The 18,569-nt window shown below is 55.2% G+C and overlaps 2 protein-coding genes across 8 annotated transcripts in view; both read right to left on the reverse strand.

Moving 5' to 3' along the window:
* Nucleotides 1–18,569, reverse strand: part of LOC308650612 (olfactory receptor 1F1-like) — a gene marked incomplete at its 3' end in the record, with an annotated part of 33,406 nt that overhangs the window by 14,563 nt on the left and 274 nt on the right. Inside the window, exons 2-9 of one of the 7 annotated variants that reach the window (XR_014022361.1) lie at nucleotides 18,373–18,513; nucleotides 18,090–18,285; nucleotides 17,889–17,977; nucleotides 16,974–17,084; nucleotides 16,679–16,846; nucleotides 15,402–15,518; nucleotides 14,954–15,028; nucleotides 13,354–14,229 (exon numbers count right to left, since the gene is read on the reverse strand). Coding sequence is in view for 5 of the 7 variants with exons in the window: in XM_081296758.1 (XP_081152884.1) it covers nucleotides 13,463–13,576; nucleotides 14,126–14,229; nucleotides 14,954–15,028; nucleotides 15,402–15,518; nucleotides 17,889–18,285; nucleotides 18,373–18,513 (948 nt within the window). Of the gene's footprint in view, nucleotides 1–13,353; nucleotides 15,519–16,678; nucleotides 16,847–16,973; nucleotides 17,085–17,888; nucleotides 18,286–18,372; nucleotides 18,514–18,569 lie in introns of those variants that run through there. The other 6 variants (XR_014022360.1, XM_081296760.1, XM_081296761.1 and 3 more) reach the window with 6 other exon arrangements.
* LOC308652238 (uncharacterized protein) lies at nucleotides 6,595–12,053 on the reverse strand (the record flags this gene model as incomplete). The annotated part of the gene is made up of 5 exons (XM_081300020.1): nucleotides 6,595–8,117; nucleotides 8,531–8,672; nucleotides 8,762–9,416; nucleotides 11,614–11,676; nucleotides 11,939–12,053. The coding sequence occupies 5 exons, from the start codon at nucleotides 12,051–12,053 to the stop codon at nucleotides 7,926–7,928; spliced, it is 1,167 nt and encodes a 388-aa protein (XP_081156146.1). The 3' UTR covers nucleotides 6,595–7,925.

Genomic DNA, 18,569 nt, shown 5'->3' on the forward strand with positions numbered 1-18,569 from the left:
ACAGGAAGGAAGCCACCAGGCAACAGCGCTCTACCCCGGGAGAATCCAAGAGACAGCATGTGGAGAGCCGGCCTTTAATGGTGCAGGAAGGGCCGCTTCTTTACTGCCTCGAACTCAAACCAAAGGCAGCGGGCAGGTTCAGTTTCAGGTCTTTTTTTAAACTACTTTTCTAGAAGTCCTATTTTAATATCCAAATCCAGCACTAGGCTCTCAGGGCGTCAAAAAGGAGGGCTCGTCCGGGATTTGAACCCGGGACCTCTCGCACCCTAAGCGAGAATCATACCCCTAGACCAACGAGCCACGCAAATCCTGTGGCCAGATACTCTATATGACCCTTATGCGCCCTGGGGCCAGGCGAGTCGAATTTCAGAGCCGCGAGGAGAAGCAAGTTCAGCAGAGGTGGCGACAGAGGGCGCCCCAAACCCCAGCCTCTCTTCGATATCCACCAGGTGGGGAGCAGCCCCTTCGCCTAGGGGTGTCCCCTAGGTCCTGGCGGATCGGCTCAGAGTGAGGGATTCGCGCGCCCCCGCGCCGCAGCCCTAGCTCCAGTCCCGCCTGGTATCTACGCTGGAGAAGACGTAATTCCCGAGAGCGGGAAGGCTGCGTGGAGGGTCCTCGGGCCGTGACCACCCGGACACTCGCCTCGGCCGCGCCACGGCCCCGCGTTGTGGCAGCCGAGAGTGCGCAGCCAACTCCTGGTAGGTGCAGAAGTGCCTCACCGGGCGCCGCTTCCTCTCCACCCTTCTCTCGCCCCAGCGCGGCAAGAAAAGAGCCCCGACAAGGAGCCCCGAACACAGGAGGGCGACTGGACCAGCCGCGCAGCGCCCCACCTCCGGAAGGGGTGTCCCGGGGGCAGGTGGGTCACGCCACCTACCCCGCTCCCGAGGCGGGCCAGCGATGTGCTGTGGCTCTGTCCTTCCCGCGTCCAGCCCGGCAGGAGTGGGCTGGGCGGGTCTCCGCCCCTCCCCTGGAGCGCAGAGCGCACTCCCTCCTCCCCCTGGTGAGAAGTTCCCGGGCCTGGGCGTGAGCGGCCCGAACCCGGTAGGACGCCCCGGATGAGCAAGCCCTGGCTTTGACAAACCTGCTTCTCCTTGAGCTTCTTCCACTGGCGCAGTAGACCACCCATGCGGGCCTGGAGTTCCCAATGCCATCCCGACCCATGACCAGGAGGTTGAACCTCAGTGCTCTACCGACCAAGGGGTGTGGGGGGGATGGCGCCATCTGGTCCATCTGTTTTTTGATCCGAGGCTTCAGGGTAACGTGGCTGCTCCTGAAGAGACTTCTTGGATCCCCAACATCACCCCTGCCGCACAGGACCAGACCTTGGGGACTGAGCTTCCAGTTGCAGCCAAAGTTCTGGGGTTGCAATCAGGGGAACTGAGGTCGGAGAAGGGACCTCGAATCCCAGAACTGTAGGCGACCAAAACATGTCCCCTCCTCCTGCGGCCTCGGAACCGGACCGGCCTCTGTGCTGAGGGCTCGGTGGGACCTTTGGGGCTTGGGGATGGGGGCGCGGGACTCTCTTTATACCTCTCTGACTCCTCCCCTCGCCACAAACCACCGCCCCACCGCAATCAGCCGCAGGCGGAGGGCTCCCCAGGAGAGCCGTCTTCCTCCAAAGTGCCTTCTGCTCACCTAACCGCCCCGCGCGTTTTTGCTGCTCACCCGCTTGGAGCAGGAAGTTACCCCTCCTCCAGTTCGCGGGGAGCGCTCTTTCTGGGACTGCATGGCTCTGTCTCCTCCTGGGCTGGTTCACAGGGAAATTGGAGTTCCATCCAGGACCTAGCTGTGAGGATGGGCTCAGCCTCTTTGGAAATCAGTCCAGTCCAGGGAGATGGGGACATTTGTGAAAGAAGGGTTAGGGTGATAGATGGGAGGCTCGTTGGTCTAGGGGTATGATTCTCGCTTCGGGTGCGAGAGGTCCCGGGTTCAAATCCCGGACGAGCCCTGTGATGTGAATCTTACTGTGGTTTGGTTATGCTACATTTTGAGCCTCTTAACAAATATGTACTGATCTGATTCCAGACCCTGGACAAAGGCAAAAAGTCCCGCCCAACGTGGGGCTCGAACCCACGACCCTGAGATTAAGAGTCTCATGCTCTACCGACTGAGCTAGCCGGGCGACTGATAGATATTATCTTAAGAGCACCTAGCCTATATTGTCCCTCTGGGAAACTACCCGAAATCTAGAGAGAAAGGAAGGCAGTCTGATACAGATGTACAAAGGGGTACAGCCTCCCTGGACTACCCATGTCTGGTGCATGGGGGGCTGTGCTAAAAGAGCATTTCCCCTGGGAGCCAAATGTAACCCCTCCAAGCACTTCTCCCTTCTCCAGACGGGAAACTTGGGAGCCACTTTTAGTCAGTGAGGTCAGGGTCACAGGGTCCAGGTCACTCGAGATAGATGAAACTCCCTGTATTGGCTCCTAGGTGGTGGGTCTCTTCTAGGTCTGCGACAGGTCCTGGGTCCAAATCCCACACCAGCTCTCACTTTCAAACTCTAATTTCTTGTCTGACCGGCCCCCACTCTACCCACTGCACCCCTTGCTTTAGGGTGGGCAGCATGGAGTGAACCAGGAAGGTGGTATCCCGGCATTGGGTAGAACTAGGGCCTTCCTCCTTTCCAGCCAGCTTCTGGAACATCCACCAGCCAATGAAAGAGGGCAAGTGCTCCAGGGTCTGGAATTGGTCCAGCCCAGAGATGCCCCTGCATGGGAAGGACTGCGGCACAATGCAGGTACCCAAGAAAAGACATGGCACTTTGGGGAACCTAGAGCCTCTGGGGAGATTTGTAGGTCCAGCCCAGGGCAGGGTGGGCTTTGCAGAGAACAGAGCCTCTGAGTCTCCCTGAACTCTGGTTCCTTCGCTGGGGCAGATGAGACTCGGCTTGGCTCAGGGCTGGGGTTGGTAAGTCAGAAAGGCAGGAAAGCCTTAGTGTGGGTGGCACAGGGAATCCCCTGTGGTTTTTCAACAGTGCCCAGCTCTGTTGTGACACAAGTTACCGTGCCTCCACTGGGCTGGAGGGAGGTCTGGGTCGTCGAGGTACCTCAGAAAATGGACACTTGAGCTCCAGACCGTCCTCCTCTGCCTCTTCCCCTCAAAGCTTCTAGTACAGTCCTAGCTGGGCGAGGGTGGACAACAACTGGACCAAACCAATGTCAAGAATACTGCTTGTGTTGGCTTGTTGGTCTAGGGGTATGATTCTTGCTTTGGGTGCAAGAGTTCCCAGGTTCAAACCTTGGACAAGCCCCACACTTTTGACCCTTTGACACAGAGCCAGGGAAGAACTAGGGCTCATCAGCAAGACTCCAGACCTGAGCTGCCCTGGTCCTTTCTCACTTCTCTTTACCAAATGTCCCACTGGTTTGGCCCAGAGGGAAGCAAGGAGAGAAGGGTACTGCAGGCTCCCATGTCCTAGGGTATTTCTAGATACCCAAAGCTGGGGACACCCTAGAAAATGGGCCTAAATAAAGCAGATTTTTGTTGACCCAAACTCCCAGGCCACACTGTATCTCTCCTGGGAAGACAAATCTAAACTGTGCCAGGCAACTGAGGGCAGAAGTTAAAGGTCATAAGGACCACAAGCAAAAGGAACTGTTTGGCTTAAGGAGGTTTTCCTTGCTTTAGATGTAAACTGTCATTCAGCATGTGGCATACACCTGTAATCCCAGCAGTTTAGGAGCCTGAGGCAGGAGGAACTCAAGTTCAAAGACACTCAGCAACTTAGTGAGACCCTAAGTAACTCAGTGAGACCCTGTTGTAAATAAAATACAAAATAGGGCCCCTGGGTTCAATTTTTGGTACCATATAAACAATCCCAGATTCCACCCAAGCAGCCACCTCTGGACAGGCAGTGTGAGGCCTGGCTATAATATCTTGCTAACTCTCTGGGGTCTTGAGCTTTAAGTGTTGGGGACAACTTGCCATCCTCCTGTTTTCAGTGTCCCAGTTCCTTAGGATTACGGATGTGTACCACCACACCTGACCCTCCAAATCATTTAAAATGGCTCTAAAAATCAGTCCCTGTTCACCTGTGAGCAGTGGGAAGGCCCCCCACTGGGACTTGGCCATCTAGAATGGTCAGTCAGGAGAGTAGGTCCTGAGGAAGTTCCCCACACCAAGCTGGGTCAAAAGGTTGAAGGGACCTCTTCCCTTAGCTCTGCCCCTGCCCTTGCTTCCCCTGAAGTCCAGCCTCAAGGCTGTTGCCCTTGAAAAAGTCACAAAGCTAGATGGAAGGGGAAACGTGGGACTGGCCAGGAGTTTGCACACACAGTACCCAGAGCTCTCCCTTTCCTTCCCCAGCTTCCTACCACCACACCACTCCCACAACTCCACCAGCCTTCCCTCCAAAGCCCCATGGTGGTCGGTGTGAGTCCTCCCAAGCTGGGGCTGGCCTCCCCGCCCTGCCGCCTGCAGAATTCTGACACACTGCCTGGATTAGAACCTGCTTGCCACAAGCTTTGGGTTAATGGAGAATGAAATCAGTGGGTAAAGACCGGGAAGGTCTCCCAGGCAGCAGGAGCAAGAGGAAAGCAGGGAGGTAGTTGGTCATGGGCCTCCTTCTTGCCTCATGTATGAGTAAAGCTGGAACAATCCAGCCTTGCACTTTTAAACATTTCGGGGTGAGGACTGGACTGGACAGAGCGCCGAAGAAGGGTTAGGGGTAGGCTACAGAGCTCTGGGAAAGACCAAAGCTCCCCAGGAGGAATAGTCGCCGACTGGGGCCAAGAACACCAGTCAGGGGTAAAGGCAAAGGAGGGCCCAGGAAAGACCCCCACAATTCCTGGGCCACTCTAGTTGGAGTCACCAGTGCGCCGGACCCGAAGCCTCGCACTCACGCTGCACTGCGCCTGGCCCTTTCAAAAGGAAAATCCGAGAACCAAAGTCCTGGGCCCTGCAGGTGTCTCTGGCCTGGGGCAGTGGAGGCAGGGAAAGATCCACAAGTTCTCTCAGGAGCAGGCCTCTTTGAGGGTATCCAGAGGCGCCCAGAACTGGGGGAGGCCGAATAGAGTCCGAGACAGAGCCGCAGAACCGGGCTGACAGGGAAGTGGACGCTGTACCATTTTCCCCGCTTCAGGACTGAGCGGGAAACACTATGCAAACAGACACCCACTGTTGCATGCTCAAAAGGAGCGTGGAGGTGACCAGAAACAGGCTAAGGAGTGTGATTCCCACTAGGAATGAGGGAGGTCGTGGGTTCAAATCCCAGAGGAGATATTACTTTGGCAAGTGAGATACCACCATCACCATCACATGGTGGTGGGAAGTTAGGTTCCCCGCTGCACTCAGGATGCCCTGACCCCTGTGATTTTGACTGTGTGTTCCTGCCTTCTGTGTTACTCCTTGCCCAGTGTTAGAAGTTATTCTGATGTTGGATCTTTAAGATGAAGATCAAGAGGGACACAAGATAGAAATAAACCTTCTATTACTCAAAGGCCTAGGCAGTCCAGGGAATGCCTGCCTGAAGGGCACACAGAGGTCAGTAAAAACTACAGCAAGGTAACAAGTTGAACAACACCCACAGAAACAAAATGTAAGAGATCCCAGCAAGCAGCTCCCTGAAACCCACATCCTAAAAAAAACCCCACATGCATCCTGCCACTACCTCAGAGACACCCTGGAAGCCTGCGACACATCCTGTTTCTTGCAGAACTTGCTAACCCTAACCCACTCTTGCAAATCCATAAAAACCCCCAACCCCTGAGGACTCCTGCTGACACAGCTCTTGGAGTCTAGCTCCTCTCCTCTCTTGGAAAGTGAATAAAACTTTTTTCCCCCCTACCTTAAAAAGTAATCCCAGACGACCCCTCCTCTTTTCATTCAGCAGCGGGGATTAGGGTAGAATTCAGTGGGAACCTTGGGTGATGGATATAGGGGCAAGAACCTCGACTTGTGCGGGCGCTGGGTCCACCCTCCCGCCGGAGTGTAGTTTGACCCCTGATGTGCTGTCGCCTCTTTCCCCCCCTTACCCAGACCACTGTCCCTTCGGATAGGGCCAGACTTTCCTAATCTCTGAGTCCTGAGTGGGAGCTCCAACGTGAGTAGTTTGAGGGACGTGGGGCGCAGTCTCGACTGGAGACTCGCTCACTCCACGCATCCCTCGGCGGCTCCCAAGCTGTTTTTCCGAGCCTCGGCCGCCAGGCGGTGCTGCGGGGCTGGGAAGCGGCTCCGTCGCGGGCAGGTACTGCAGGAGGCGCGCGAGCGAGCCGGTATCTGGCCCGGTCTTGCGTTGTCGCCTCTGTCAAGGACCAGGGCGGGTCCCTAAAACCCCTTCCCACCGGGCCCGAGGTGGGCCTGTCCTGAGAGGACGTCTTTTCAAATGGTCCCCCCGATTTGGCCCCAGAAAATCTGATTTCTCCTCACTTCCTGGGATCTGAACAGAAACTACGGGGGCCACCCGGGCGTGAGACCCAGTGCCTCCGAGGTCCAGCATGACCCCTTGGTGGACGCAATCCATGGTGGCCCAACTGCCTCTGTCCACACCGGGAGCAGTAAAAACACCCTTCCCCTCCCAGCCGGGGGCTGTCGGCAGAGGCCTGGCCATACTAGGAACCCGGAGAGCCCAAACTTGGAAAAAGGCAACACACGCCGACACAGATGGCTTTTAATTATTAAACTAAGAAAATGACTCTAGACAGCTCAAAGGAAGCACATGTGACGTTTACATGCCAACAGGTGGAATCCGGCGGGTTTCTTAGATCATATATGGGGGGGTAGTCCCTTGCGTTTAAGGCCGGGGTCAGCGCGTCGTGGGCTCAGCTCGCGCAGGTCCGCGCCGAGTCCTGTCCACGCCGCAGGACTGGGTCTTGTCGTCTGTCCCTAGGTCGGCGCGCCGCCCCACTCCCTTCCCTGCCCGGCAGTCCCTGACTGTAGGGTTTCCACGGTCCGCACGCCCGCTCCTACCCAGCCGGCGAGGCCGGGTGTCAGAAATCCCCCGGGAGGTTGGCTCCTGGCAGTTCCTTGGCACCCAGTGTGTCCCCGGGGGATACCAATAGTGACTACGTATGCAGTCTCCTTTTTCGGGGTAGTGACCTGACTCGTTATTTTGAAGAGTTAGAGCAGCCAGGCTAGCTCCGTGGGTAGAGTAAGAGACTCCTAATCTCAGGTAGTGGGTTCCAGTCCCATGTTAGGTCCCCTTTGGCCAGCTCTCCACGCATCTCTTTCCTGTCTGAGCCAGGCCACTTGTTTTCAGTTACAGAGCAGCCCTCACCACAAAGCTCCCTCTGAAAGTGCCAGGCTTTGTCTTCTTGTCTTACAGGGACTACCACTACTGGACCTTAAAAATTGGGCTAGTCTGGTATTTGAACCAGAATCAGAAAGGGGCCACCAGCACACACACACACACACACACACACACACACACACACACACAACCCTGAGGTAAAGAAGGGACACTGGTGTGGGCAGTATATGTCCTGGACCTCTTGCCTGTATTCAATTCACCTGGCTAGGGCAGTAATCAATCCTCAGGTGTACAAGAGTACAAGAGGGTCACTCTTCCAGCTTAGGATACCCCAGTTTCCACGAAAACCCTTAGTCCCTGCCTGTATTAGCCATCTCCTATTTTCTGCATTCTGAAACTTGGACATCTGGGGCCTCACTCATCCTGGAGGGACTTCTCCTTCCAGGCTAGCAAATTCTTGGAGATAGCAAACAACTCCTTCCAGATTGTGCACTTCAAATACAAACCCACACAGAGGCCACAACACTGATCACCTCTTTTATTGAGCTCTGGTCCTCTGGGCCAGGACTCTCAGCCTGTGTCACCCAGAGTCGGGTATCAGACAACTAGGGACAGACTCCACACCCCGGAGCCCCCTGAAACTATTCAAGCTAGTCAATTGTAACCTGCTTATCTTTATAGTCCCATGAAATCCACAGTACGGGCTCTTGACTAGTTATCTCACCCCTTCTCCATTATGTTCTCAATGGCACAACTCCTCTGCTGGTTGCACTATTCCCGAATTACAGCAAAACCTATTCAACTGCTGCCGTTCTTCAGAGACCAAAGGCAGGAGCGCCCTGCACTTCCACGGTGACCCCAACTCAGCGGCTCTAGGCCTCGGCGCGCTCAGACTCTGCCGCGGTTTCCTCCCCTTGGTTGTGCAAGGCAGCCTCTGAAGAGGAAAAGGACGTTCACATCCGTGGGCTCCGCCGGAACTTGACTTATGGTACCCAAAGGAAATTACCCGCCCAGAGTAAGTGCCATCCCTGGACCCCCGATGGTCTGGCACAGGACGGGGACCCGTCCAGGAGGCGGGGAGGTGGGTTTGCCCTCCGCTCGGTTGCCCCGGTTTGGGTTCCGTTTCCCCAGGGGCATCTAGAACTTCTAGGTCCAAGAATCAGACTGGGTGAGGCCCAGGCCACGCGAGGGACAGCGGGCAACGCCGAGAGGTCGCAGGCTTTCGGGAATGTGCTGTGCCTGAAAGAGTCAGCGTCCCCTGGGCACAGGATTTGTGGGTGGGAAAAAAAGCCGGGCTCGTCCGGGATTTGAACCCGGGACCTCTCGCACCCAAAGCGAGAATCATACCCCTAGACCAACGAGCCGCCGTGCCGGGACGCTCTGACGCTGGTCCTTGGAGGCCGGATACGGCGGCCCCGCCCAGCTCCTGCGCCCTGCCGCAGGCAGGGCTTCCGGGTCTCGGCCGGGAGCTAAAGACCAGGGCCGCCGCCTGCGGGGCAGAGGAGCCAGCGAGGCCCGCGTGAGCTCTGGGGTCTTTCCGGGTGCACCCCAACCCAGACACCTCACCCCACGGGGCACCTGAGTCGGGGATCCTGAGCAGAGGACAAGGGACTGCCGCCTCCCGACCGGCCGGCATGGGCGAGCTTCGAGCAACGGAAGGAAGCCGAGGTCCCCCCGGACCCCACGACTGTGCCCGTCCCCTGGACCAAGACCTCTGCTGGCCTGGGCGTGGCCCCGAGACCCGACGCAGGGGTCAGAGCTGGGTCAGGGGCCGTTTCCTCCCTCGCGCAGCCGTGCGACCCTCCCAACGTGGCCTCTTCTCGCCCTGGAGTCAGCAGCTCAGCGCAGCCCAGGGGGGCGAGGCGTGCTCCCGCGGCGAGGTCCTGAGCCGCCCCAGGGAAGGTGGAAAAGGAGGCGTCGCGGGTGGGTTGACCCCGGTTTGGGTTCCTCTCACCGCGCTCCCTGCTGGATCGCCTGGCCCCCGACCTTCCAGCTGCCCGGAGCTGCAGCGGCCGCAGACACCGGATGCACAGCAGACAGGGGCCTCGTGGCACAGCCCAGGCCACATGAAGTGGACCCACCAACTCAACGCTCTGGTTCTTGTGGTGCGGCCCGTCTATGACCTGGGCAGTCCTCCATAAGTTGACTTGGAAATCGTGTAGAACTCCAACTAGCGAGTAGGGAGGGGACCGGGGAGGTCGCCCGGCTAGCTCAGTCGGTAGAGCATGAGACTCTTAATCTCAGGGTCGTGGGTTCGAGCCCCACGTTGGGCGTAACTTTTGTCGGGGAGAAGCTAACGACTGCACCTTAAATACTCCTTCCAGATGTCGGCTTGTTCACTGCATTTAATTCCCGTTCCAGACACGAAATTAGCTGCCGCGTCAGGGAAGACAGACATATACGTTACCGCAAGCCCCAAAATCTCTCTTGGGCCACGAAGCACATTTTTTTTTTTAAACCAAGGATTGAACTCAGGGGTGCTTAACTACTGAGCCACATCACCAGACCCTTATTTTGTATTATTTTTAGAGACAGGGTCTCGATGAGTTTCTTACGTCCTCGCTAAATTGCTGAGGCTGGCTTTGAATTTGGGATCCTCCTGCCTCAGCCTCCCCAGCCAGGAGGGCATTGCAGGCCTGCGCCACTGCGCCCTGCTTGGGCCGCACATTCTTGTCCCATGATTTTTCAAATATTTTAAAGCTGAAATTCACATAATTTTCTACATATACAACTACAATGCACCAATTAAAAAAAAAAAAAAGTGTGGAAAGAGAAAAAAGAAAAAAATCTCCAGGTACACAGAGCTATCAGGAGGACCCTGTCAGTGTTGTAGTACTTGTCCCGACAGGGACTCTGCTTTTAGGGACTTCCTTGAAAGTTCTATTATCCCAGCAGTGGTTAACAGGCCAAATCAAGAAGTAAAGCCAGTTGGGTGCCATCTAGAGTTCTGTTACTTACAAGGTTGAGCCTCAGCTGTAGAAAATCATGTTCAGAGATCCAGGGCCTTGTTAAATATCTTGCAGCTATAGGGTTGATATTGTTTTTTAAAAAAATCAAACATTGGGGCTGGGGATGTGGCTCAAGCGGTAGTGCGCTCGCCTGGAATGCGTGCGCCCCAGGTTCGATCCTCAGCACCACATACAAACAACCATGTTGTGTCCGCCAAAAAAACTGAAAAATAAATATTAAAAAAAAAATCAAACACATTTAAATTCTCATGTTGCAGAATGACAAAGAAAATTGAATTTGCAACTTCAGGAGCTGTTTTGTGTGAAAGGTATGGCATTAGTTACGAAGGTGCAGCGTCAAATGCTTGGGGATATCAGGGTGGAAAGTATTTAAAAAAAAAAAAAAAACAGAGAAAATAGTATATAGTATTATGTGCCCTCCTGACCCTCAGGTTACACCATTATCAACTCACAGATAGATCTGTTGATCTGTTTCCATCCAGCCCATGATTTTCTTGGGGGGCGGGGGTGGGTGGGTACCAGATATTGAACCTGGAGGCATTTAACTCCTGAGTCACAACCCCAGCCCTTTCTTTGTATTTTTATTTAGAGACAGCGTCTCATTGAATTGCTTAGGGCCTCCCTAGTTTGCTAAGGCTGGGTTTGGAATTGTGATCCTCCTGCCTCAGGCTCCCGAGTTCAGCCCACGTTTTTAAAGCAAACCAGTTGCCCTGCAATTTAATCTCTAAAAAAATTATGTGTTTATAAAAGACAAGGAGTTTTTTTAAATATATGTAACTATAATACAACAGTAGTACACGTTGGTACTGAACTTTTTTTTTTTTATCAAGTAGAATGGATGGACACACTTCTATGAAAACATCCCTTGTGTCCGAAGGGGGGAGCAGACAGTGGCTGTACACGCAGAGACAATTATCTACACTTTCTTTGCTACTTGTCTTGGAGAGGGGCCTAAAAACCAACTTTTGTACCCCGGGTGGGACTCGAACCCACAATCCCTGGCTTAGGAGGCCAATGCCTTATCCATTAGGCCACCGGGGCTGACAAGTTAAATGGTTTTCTGTTCTCGAACCAGTCTTTTCCTCATTTTTGGTGGTTCCGGCAAAATTTTGCTCGGCTCTGTGACCTCATTCTGGCCTTTTCCTATCCCCCGACTTCGATTCTCGATCTGCGCTCCAGTTCATCATCTCGCCCACTCCCAAGCGTCCTTGGGACCCAGCTGTGCAGGAGCTCAAAGACATGCGACACTGAGTTTTATTTAGGGTTATGCATCGGCCTAGGTGGTATACAACTCGCTGGGGGAGCCAGAGATCCCAGGTTCAAACCAGGATCAGCCCTTTAATCCAGGGGTACCCCTGCAACACGGGGACGACTGGTACAGGAAACAAGGTGTCTGTGAGGCCCAACGCGGGAGGGCGGGCACCATGAATGTCCAGTGCCCCGAAACAGACCAGCACCTACCCGGAAAGGCAGAGCGTACTGTGCGGGGGCCGCGGGGGTCTCCGCCCCGGTCCTCCTCTCCCACTGTCCCTGGGGCCGCATGTTACCTGGTGGGGCCCCTTTGTTGTTGTTGTTGTTGTTGCTTATTTTGTCGTTTTAGCAGATCGCCAGCCCGAAGCCTCTAGCTTCCCCTCTGGCCCGGCCGGTGGAATCTGGGCGTCGCAGCCGAGGCGGGGGGCTCGAGCCCCACCCGCTGCCTTTGCGTAGCTCTTCTCTTCCCCTTTGGGTCTCTTAACCTCGGGAAGTTCCTCTACCGGGAGTTCTTACTAAACCACTGCGACGTCACAGCCGCCCGCGGAGAAGGTGACTCCGCACGACCCCAGGTCGCCCGCGGGCGCCTCTGCACTCGGGCTGAAGCGGCCTTGTCGCCGGCGTTGCCCTCGTGGTGGGGCACCCGCCATTGGCCACGGAGGGTTCGTTAGCCAGGGTCCTTGGAGAGAACGCGGGCTCAGCAGGTAAATTCTCCAAGCGAAATGTCAGCTCAACCTCGGTCAGTATTTAAAATGTTGGGTGTGCATTTACACTAACCATAAGGTCCCCTCGTTGCCAGAAACCGAGATGATCTATCGGCTTTCGTCCCACATATTTTAGAACAGTGAGCGTACGTCAATAGAATTGTTATTTTCGTCATTTAGAAGTGTACAATTCAGTGGCCTTAATTAGATTCAGATTATTGTGCAACCATTATCACATAATTTACTAGGTTTTCAAATGCACATATCCTTTGATTCCCCAGGAGCAACTCCCCACCGCACCCGCAAGGAACCCGAACCCTCCCTCGCCTGTCAGTTTTCATGGCCTGAACTGTAAACGGCAGAGCTCGCTGTTCACGGTTCTGCGCGGCTCTGCTCGGCAGTGCGCGGGGGTCAGGCAACCGCCTTTGGTCGCCCGTGCTTTGGTCGCTGCAACCTTGACCCCGGTCCTCAACTGCAGATGCGGCAGGCTAGGGGCGATTGGGGACAAAGCCTCTGACTGTAGAGTGTCCCGAGGGAAGGAAAACACTTCCGTGAAATTAGAAAAAGATTCCCCGCAGCGACCACGAAGGGACTCGAACCCCCAATCTTCTGATCCGGAATCAGACGCCTTATCCATTAGGCCACGCGGCCCCACTGTTACAAGGCCTCAGTTTTTTCTATAAAGCATATTGAAGCGCCTGCGCATTGTGCCCACGCGCATGCTCAGAGTGGAAAAAGATCTACCCTCGTGGCAAATGCGGGCGGAGTTCTCAGTGGGAACGCTGCGCAGGTTTCGCCTCCCGCCGAGAGTTCTAATGAAGATGAACCTGCAGGTCCCCAACCTCTCCCAGCTATCTTCTCTGGCTCCTAGAGACCCTTCTGACTTCTTCCCGCACCTGCCCGCCTTCTGCTCTGCGCTCTCCTGCGCTCTCCCCGTCACTTCACTGGTGAATCTGCAATCGTCTCTTTCAAGAGTTATCTGAGTCCGCCAGAAAGGCAGAGGCGGTTTCTCCTTCATTTCCATGGCCCTAGCGCCAGGAAGAGAGGGATGTACTCCCGGGCTGGTCCTACTTCCAGCCCAGCCCAGCCCACGTTGGTTCCTAATTCCGAGACACAGGGCCCAGGTCCCAGTCCCGTCTCTGGTTCCGAGGGGCACAACTGCACCTTTACCAAGTGCCAGCACTTTACATCCATCATAACACTTATTTCACAGATCCCCGAGAGCAGGCACTGGCCCACGCAAAGCAATCATTAACAGGTATTTATTGAACGCCAATTAAACGCCCATGTCCAAGCGGCCCGCCCCTTTGTCCTGAAGAAGTCAAGGAGTGGATCGGGCGGCTGTAGCAGGGCCCTTAGGCCTGCAGGCAGAGCCTGCGCCAGAGGGAGCTGCGGATCTCCAGGCAGGCCTTGCGGAGCTCATTGCAGTCTGGGCCCAGCACGTCCAGCTCACACACCCGCCTGTTGACCTGAGGGGCCACACTGAGCCTGTGCCCAGGATTCTAGGCACTATTGGGATCAGCCTGGCTCCCGTTGCAGCCCTTGCCTGCTGTTTTGTAAGGCCTGAAATTTCAAGTGCTCCTTGCTCACCCTCCAGTTCCCTTCTAAGCCAGACGAGCTGAATCCCACTTAAACACATTAGGCTTCACCTCTCTGCCAGCCCACATAACTTTTTTTTTCTGCATAAATATTCAAATAAGCCAATTCCATGCTCTTGCTTAACCAGGGGCATCTCACCTCTTGTCTCTAGGAAGCCTGCTTCCCACAGTCCCTGCTGGTTCTGTTTCCCAGTGCATCTATTGTAGCCCTGCATGGCATTCAGTGTCCTCCTCCCCGAGATTTTAGTATATGTGAGTACCAACTGCTGCTGTTCGCATCTGACCAGTGCCAGGGGTCCTGAGTTTCATTACCTAAGACTGTTGAGGGCAGGGAATCCCCCCTTCATCAATGGGGCTGATGGGAGGGGCTCAGGAGAAAAGTCAATCAGCCCCTATCTCCTGGTCACCCCCCCCACACACCTCGGTCAGCAGCTCCAGGAGGTCTCCCCTGGGGTTGGCTCTGAGTACCTCCACCAGCGTCTGGACTAAGTCAGAGCCCTTCTCATCCCGATAGGCCACACAGCCTAGGTCAGGGAGTAAGGGTCAGAGTAAGGCTCAGGCCCCTGCCTCTGCCTTTCAAACCCAGGGACCCACTGTGACCAGACATGGAGGACAGCAAGCACAGAGGATCCAGAAATCATGCCAGAGAACAAGGTGTGGGGCAGGAACTTCTTGCATTTGGACCAAGTTGTTTCTCAGTGTTTGCTGAGTGACTATATATACAGATTCAATACTGAACAAACATTTGCTGTGGATCTACTAGGTGTCAGGCAGGGCCCTGAAACAAACAGATCTTCCCTGCCCTCACAGAAGTTCCTGCCTGGAGAAAATGATGCACGTGCACAGATGGCATTTGACATATGCTCACCATCATTGCTATTAATGAGCGAAAAACTGTAGAAATGAAGCCGGGCATGATGGCACATGCCTGTAATCCCAGCAGCTCTGGAGGCTGAGGCAGGAGGATCAAGAGTTCAAAGACAGCCTTAACACTTAGTGAGGCCCTAAGCAACTCATGAGACCCTGTTTCTCAATAAAATATTAAAAAGGGGTGGGATGTGGCTCAGTGGTCAAGTGTCCCTGGGTTCAAAATCCCTGGTACCAAAAAGAAAAAAGAAAGAAACTAGGGAAGGAGATGTCTTAACTGCAACTGGGCTGGTTACTCTACATCCCAATCCTGGCTGCCACTAAGGCCAATCCAGCTCTCAGAGCAGGAAGCTGGGCCCAGGGTAACTACATACTTCTTACCCTCAGTGGCTGAATAAACTGTCAGGATGTCTGCTTGATCAGAGCTTCCTGGAATGGGGCCCCTGGAGGGGCTGCCTGAAAGAGAAGTCATCTCCAACCACCAGCATTCTAGGCTCCCGCAGGCCCAGGTTCACCCCATCTCCCCATCAAGGGCATCACAGGGCAGTGGAAAGACAGCTGGAAATCTAAATGTCAGCCCTTTGATTATTAACTATAACCTCAGAGAAGCTAGTTCATCTTGCTCAAGATTGCTGCCAGGCTCAAGTAAGGGGAGTAGCACTCACCTCCCAAAGGCCTTTGCAATTTTTTTCCTCTCTTTCTCTTGGCAAAGAGTGGGCAGAGTTGAGAGCAGGACACCAGCTAAGAGCCCCGGAAATGCTCTCTGAACAGTTCCCACCCTGGTACCAGACCTGTCAAACCCAAGCTATGGAGGGAAGGCAAGACCCACCTTGGGCATCAGTATGGATCTGGAGGACATCTGCCTGTGTAGGGATAGCTAGAGGTGTCCGAAGCCAGCGCCAATACCAGGGGAGAGCCACTGGCCCCACACCAGCGTCCCTGTTTCCTAGAGAGGTGGTCAAATATCTTCACTCAGTGGGTACCAAGCATCCAGACCTGATGTGAATAGTGGGGCCAAGCAAGAACCCAATGGCCAGAGCCCCGTGTCAGGCCTGCTAAGCTGGAAGTATTCAGAGTGGTGAAAGACCAGGCTGAGGTCAAGGGCTCAAGTCTGTAGGCTGTCCTGTAGGACAGGAAAACAATGCTCAGGCTTCCTGGAGAAGGTAGACAGCAAGCATGGGAGGTAGAGGGCTGACAGAGGAAAGCCAGAGAAGAAGGCAACTTGGAGGCCACTGCTCACCCCCGACAGGCTTACCCCCGCGGCAGGCCTGTAGCAGGAAGATCTTGGGTCTGCCCCGTAGTGCTCGGCAGTGGCTCAGCTCCTGTACCAGTGCCTCTGGCTGCACCTCTTGCCCGTCAGCCCCCAGCAGTTGCCCCTGTGGCCCCCCATGGGCCATCAGGGCCACAAGAGCACAGCTCACAGGGCCTCTACAGGTGTCCAGCCTCTCTCGGAACTGAGCCAACTCTGCCTGGAACCCCTGGAGTGGGGACAAGGTTGAGCCCTGGGCCACAGCCTCCCCAGGCCCTGGCTGTCCTCCAGGAGGCTGAGATGTCTTCTCCAGTGTCTGCCCACCCAACTTCCATCTGCCTCCAACCTCAGGCCCAGGGAGGAAGCCCTAACTCCTTGCTGCAAGTCCTGGCATGGGCTCATTAGAGGTGATGTGGAGGTCTAGCTTCCCAGAGCTGATTCTCCTCCTGTCCTAGTGAGGAAGAAGTGCAAAGGCATGAGGAGAGGGTAGCAGGATGATAAATGTCCAGAAACAAAACCATAGAAGGCGGGAATACAGCTCAGTTGGTAGAATGTTTGCTTCACATGCACAAGGCCCTGGGTTCAATTCAGCACCACACACAAAAACAAAACAAAACAAAACAAAACAAAAACCAGAGCTTTGAATTGGGGAGCAGAGATCCAGTCAGCAAGGGAGACCAGCCTCTCCAAGGCAGGAAAGTGACTGCCATTCATGCAGCAGGAAAGATAGAGGATAAGCCTATGAGTGCACTTCCTGTGGGTGATGTGGGAGAGGCCCAGGAGGGGATCCCCAGAGTCCTAGGGGAGGGGTGTCCTTTCTTCAAAGGTACCACCAGAAGTTCTGGGCTTCCCCTCACCTGAGCTGTAGGGTCCATTCTCAAGGTGATCTTGAAACCCAGGGCCCGGCACAGGTCCCCCAGTGCCTTCACATCATGCTGTGCTCCGGGCCGGTCTTGGATCACAGCCAGGAGGAGGGCAGCCTTGACCCCCAACAGGTCATACTGAGCCCTGGGACTGGGTTCTGGCTATAAAGAGGGTTGAGGCACATTCAAAGTGGTCTAAGGGGGCTCCAAACTCCTAGCCTTCCCTACCTGGGCATGGTCAGGCTCCTCCCACCTGCAATGGCAGCTGTTTGAAGGAACCCTGCCTTACCTCAGGCATCCAGGGCTCCACACCTCCCAGGCATAGTGCTCCCCTCAAGGAGCTCTGAAAGAACGGGCAGTAGGTGTCCCCAGTAGACTCTTCAGCTACCCTGTAGAACAGCTGGGAGTGTGGGGCCCCAGGATACCTCAGAGGGGCTTCTCAGTGAAGGATCTCAGGGGAGGGGCACAACCCAAGCAGGTGATGGGACCCTGACTCCAGGGGAAGACTTGGCAGATTCCTGGCTACTACAGGCTCTTGGGGGTTAACTGCCAGAAGGGAGGGAGGAGGATGAGGAGGAAGGATAGTCCTAAGCAAAACCTCAGGTCTAGTTCAGGCTCCAGGTCATTGACTTCCCTGGCCTCAAGTGGACAGTAGCTATATCATTACCTCCTGCCCTGCTTCAGGGATTAGTGTGCACAAAGGCAGGGACCTCACTAGAATGGAGCAGGCCTATGCAGGAGTCCTGTCAGAGCTATGGAGAAGAGCTGAGGCCTGAAGGATCACCTAGAGGATCACCCAGCCACCATCCAACTGCGCAGTGAGAACTTCAGACCCCAGGACCAGACCTGAATCAGTCCCAGTCCCTCAGTGACATTAATCACTGCCTGGATGAGTGTCAAAATGGACAGCTGGAAATACCAGTTTGGATGCCTAGACCACAAGGAAGGCCACTGCTGATAGCCTAGGAGGGACAGGGAGGCATGCCACACAGAGAGAGCTGCTTGGGCAAGGGCATGGAACGGGAGGCAGCCTGGATGTCTGGGGGTCCCATGTGAGGCAGAGCTGTGCCCAAGGCTTATACAATAAAGGTTTGTAGAATAAATGGGGGCCAGGTATGTGAAAGAATTTAACTGGAACTAGCTCAGGACAGCACAGTAGGGCCAGGATGACCACAGGACCACCATCCCCTTCTAAGGCCTCTACCTCTGTCAGCAGTCGCAGCAGGGACCAGTGAGGAGAGCGGCCACAGAGCTCCCTCAGGCCAGTGAGGAAGACTCCGGGCTCCAGGGCAGCTGGTGGAGAAACAGCACAGGGGCATCCTGTTGGCCAGAGTGGGGAGCTCTCCTGCCCATCCTCTGCCCCAACTTGTCCACCCCCAACCAAGGTCCCTGCCCAGACACTTACCACCACAGCCACTTGAGAGCAGGAGGAAGACTTTGGGGCAGCCCCTCAGAGCCCCACAGTGACTCAACTCCCGGACCAGCAGCTGTATGTGCCTCAGCTGCCCACTGGGGGCCACTAAGGCTACAAGGGCACAGCCCACAGGTCCCTTGTGGGCATCCAGCTGCTCCCGAAACCACACCAGCTCCTCAAGAAAGCACTAGGGCAAGAGCCACGGCCTGGCCTGAGTCCATGAAGGTCCCAAGTGAGATGGGTGCTGGGGGTGGGGATGAGGAATGAGGCTTACCTGAACAGAGGTCTTCCTCTTCTCACAGTTTTCAAAGCCCAGGGACTGGAACACACAGTCCAGGGCAGCAACGGTAGCAGTGGACACCCCATGGCTGCTGAGTGTCAGGGCCACTCTTGAACCCTGCAGGCTGTATTCCCCCTGAGGAGGTAAGGCCAGAGCTGGGCCCGGCTGGGGCTCTGCTGAGTGTCAGGAGC

This window comes from Spermophilus citellus (genome assembly GCF_964194105.1).
Source record: "Spermophilus citellus genome assembly, chromosome: 6".
NCBI classification, from domain to species: domain Eukaryota; kingdom Metazoa; phylum Chordata; class Mammalia; order Rodentia; family Sciuridae; genus Spermophilus; species Spermophilus citellus.